The sequence below is a fragment of the Myotis brandtii genome, unplaced genomic scaffold (assembly GCF_000412655.1).
Source record: "Myotis brandtii unplaced genomic scaffold, ASM41265v1 scaffold420, whole genome shotgun sequence".
In the NCBI taxonomy this organism is placed as follows: Eukaryota; Metazoa; Chordata; class Mammalia; order Chiroptera; family Vespertilionidae; genus Myotis; species Myotis brandtii.
Genome location: NW_005366109.1, coordinates 1,944,627 through 1,948,435, shown reverse-complemented (window position 1 = coordinate 1,948,435; position 3,809 = coordinate 1,944,627). Strand labels below are relative to the sequence as shown.

At 52.1% G+C, this 3,809-nt stretch overlaps 1 protein-coding gene across 1 annotated transcript in view; it reads right to left on the bottom strand.

Moving 5' to 3' along the window:
• Positions 1–3,809, bottom strand: part of DNAH8 (dynein, axonemal, heavy chain 8) — a 272,357-nt gene that overhangs the window by 63,691 nt on the left and 204,857 nt on the right. Inside the window, exon 77 of the mRNA XM_005873788.2 lies at positions 144–265. Within this exon, the coding sequence (XP_005873850.1) occupies positions 144–265 (122 nt within the window). The remainder of the gene's footprint in view (positions 1–143; positions 266–3,809) is intronic.

Here is a 3,809-nt window from a genome sequence, read left to right as displayed (position 1 = left end):
ATGTTTCTCTCTGTCTCTACCCCTCCCTTCCACTCCCTCTAACAACCAATGGAAAAAATATCCGTGGGTGAGGGTTAATGGCAGCAACAAACGGCCTGGGTGTGTTTGGGCGTAGAGATCTGCGCTTTCCCGCCCTTGATTACCTGGTTCATGATTTCTGCGAATTGCGGGAGCTTACTCAGCTCCACGAGGTTCAGCCAGGTCATGTCGAGGATCCAGCGGAAGGGCTTGGGAGGGCAGGCCTTCAGGTCCAGGGCTGCTCCGCCTGGGGGAGGGGGCAGCGGGACCAGGTCAGCTCCGGCTCCATTTTTAGAACCCCCCTACCCCCCAAGTCATAAAAATGAGATAACCATATTACAGAAAAACATGGGAAAACTGGAAAATAGTCACATTACAGAAAGTGTGGTTATCCTTTTTGGGTGCATTTCCTTCATGTCTCACTGTTTTATTTACTGATTTGTTCCGTCTTATAAAATACAGATGGTGGTAATTCCTTGTCATGTTTCTCTGCAAAGAACTGTTCCCGGGTGGTTGTGGTTGTTTGCCTTTTCACTGTGTTTAACAGTCTGCAATGCACCATTCTGATATCAGTGAAAAGGCTGACCATCCCATGTGTGATTTTAAAAATCATTTGCCTTTTCACTGTGTTTAACAGTCTGCAATGCACCGTTCTGATATCAGTGAAAAGGCTTCTAAGTCATCACCCCTCCAGAAGTTTCATATTCAGTACTATTTGTTACCAGGCCAAAAAGATGGGTAGATGGATAGATTGACATAGTACAGCTGTGGGGTTTTAAGGGAGTAACTAATGATCAAATCATCCATCCATTCATTCATTCATTCATTCATTCAACAAATACTTATTAAGCGTTCCCTGTGTTTCTGGCACATTCCAGGCACCGGGAATAAAGCAGAGAAAATGAGCAAGGCCCTGGACTCACAGCATGTGAACAGCATGGGTCGTATTTTGAAGCCAATCACAAGTCAACGAGCATCCCCATTGTGACCGGCTCCCACCCAGTCACGAGACTACTGTTACAATTTCAAAATCCCTCTGTCGCATATCTTTAGCGATGTTTTATCGTAATAATTCCAGCTCTGTTTTTCATTCAGATTATGCAAAAACGGTGATTCTGCCACTTTCAAATCCCATTATCCTGAAGAGCTCCGGGAATCCCTCCACTTCATAATCAACGCTTGGGCAAAAAAGGGGGGTGGGGAGGGGCATAGGGCTCCGCTCCCCCTCCAGCACCTTCCTGGGATGGGGCATGAGCTGAAGTACCCCTTTCATGCCCGGCCCCTCTGTTCCACCCTCGGGGCAGTGATCCCGAGGCCACCACGCCTTTAGACCCGCAACCGTCCTCACCACCTGCCCTGTGCCACCTGGAGAGGGAGAAAGCCCTGCTCGGCTCTGGTTCTGCCAACACCGAGGTTACCGGGAAAGCAACCACTGGAGTCGGCTGGGGACCTAAGGGACTCTGCTTCTCTGACTCGGGGACAAGTCATCCTTTTCTTCTCCGTTGTTCCCAAAACAATGTGCCCATGGACCTTAAGCCTCAAAGGCACCAGCAGAGGCGTTTAGGCTGCAGCAGAGTTTCGGGCACGTGCACCTCAACTAACCGGACGGTCTCTCCCCCAACACCCACTCTAATACTCGCGAGCGGCAAAGACGGGGACAGAGAACTCAGTCTCTGCCTCCTCTTCTGCCACAAGGCCTAACAATGGAATCTACCAGACGGGGTGCTGTGGAGATTAAATACGTGTTTGTGTGCAGAAAGCTTAGGACAGTCTTGGCCCACAGTAACCGCTAGGCAAGCATTAGCTGTGGGTTTGACATTAACTGTCTGATTTGGAACTCAGGTCCAGTCCAACCCGAAGGGCAAGGGCACACGCCCTAAGGTGTCTTTTGTCCGTGGTTTACAACAAAAGAAAGACGACATCTTTCTACAGCAACTGGGCAGGGAAACAGCATATCGATTACTCTCTGATGCAGGATTGCCCTGCTATCTGCTTCATGTTTCACAGTGTCCGACACTGTCCATTGAAACAGAACGTCAAAGGCACCTTCCAGAGACCGAAGAAAACAAGTGGGAGTGGAGGCAACGGGACGGTCCTTCCGGGGAAATCGAACACTTCTGCTGTGATCAATAAGTCTTCCTTCTCCCCCTGAAGCACTGGGTTCAAATGATTTAAAAAAAAAAAAACCAGTGATCTAAGGACCATATGTGTTAACCTTGAAAAAAACCATTAAAAACAAAGTCATACCATCTTTTAAAAAAATAATTTGGTCAAAATGTAAGCCGGTTCAAAACTAATACAAACTATACAATAAGCCAGCTTTGGGTTGTTTTTTAAAAACACACGAAGCCTCTTTTACTGCTGAGCTGACTATACTTTTGCTAACCAACCTATCAGACACTCCCCGATTCATCTTCCTGAAGCACCGCTCTGTTCGCAGGACTTCCTGCCCAGGAAGCATTCGATGGCTCCCTGTTGCCCACTAGATGCAGCCCAAACTCCTCGAACTGGCGCTGCTGGCCCTGTGCAATCTGCTTCTCCCTGGCTCCCAGCTAATGAAACGGGCACAGATGTGTTCTCACCACCACCCCGATGTGCAGCCTTTTTTTTTTTTTTCTGTGTCAAATCTAATTCTCCTCGCAGATTCCTTCCCCGCTGTGTTGCTGTGTTTCTCAGCCTCCGCTGACTTACATACTTAGTCTCCCAGAATCCCGCCTGTCTCAGGTAAGAGCAGGGTTTGGCTGGGTTTGCTGGGTGGGGAGAGGTGAGGGGGGGAGGGGTGGTTGTGTCATGACAGGGAGGGGCCTCAGATCTGCACACACCCTCTCGTCTCTACCAGTCTCAGTCCCAGGCCGGGATCCTGCCCTGTCCCCTCTGAGCACGTCCTGTGTGACCTGCAGGCGCAGGGGGCTGTCACCCACAGGGACTGGGCCTGTCTCCGGTCAGAGGTCCCAGGCCTCTGGTGTGCACCAGCCCCTCCACATTCCATGTCCACACGCCTGCTGCCAAACCTCATGCTTATCCGTCCGGCCAGTCCCTCACAATGCTGCCGGGCAGCTCCCATGCCCGCGTGGCTCTGGGCAGAGCGCAGGGCATCTTCTGTCTGGATGTTTCCCAAGTGCTCTCCTCTCCCCACCTCCTTCTTCCTCTGACTCTCTGTCCTTCCAGACCCATCGTGGACCCAGGGGCCAGGGTTTCCACTTCCTTCTATGTCAGAGCTGTCTCCTTCCCAGGGGCCACACTAGCAGATGGGACTCAGGAAGCGAAGCCAGCTCAGCAACAAGGAAAAATCCAAAAGTGTACTCCCCATCCCGCTTACACCCGCAGAGGGAGGCTGTCCTCAGCGGGAGGCCGTTGCTCCCACTGCTGCCCCGGTTTCCACTCGTTTCAATGCCCCATCCCCACTGCCCCAGACCCCGAGGCTGCGGCCCCAGGCAAGTGAGAGCCTCGAGGTGACTGGACGAGTCAGTCCAGTACCTGGTAAATTCAGGCGCGTTTTATTTAAATGTTACAGAGACCACCCCGACGTATGGACCCTCCTCTCCAGCGCCCACCCTGTCTCTCCAGGTGGCCCTTATCCTTCACTGGGGCCCACAGCCCCCTGTGTGCGGGGGACCGGGGTCACTCTCTGAGATCACACTGCCAGGCCGGGGCAGAGCCTGCTCATTCCCTGGTTCCAGCCCTGCACACGTCGTACGCACCATGCGGCCTCCCAACGCCCACATACAATTCAGACACCAGCTCCTCGAGGCGTCCCAGGCCTGAGAAAAATATGAACCCCAGGACATATT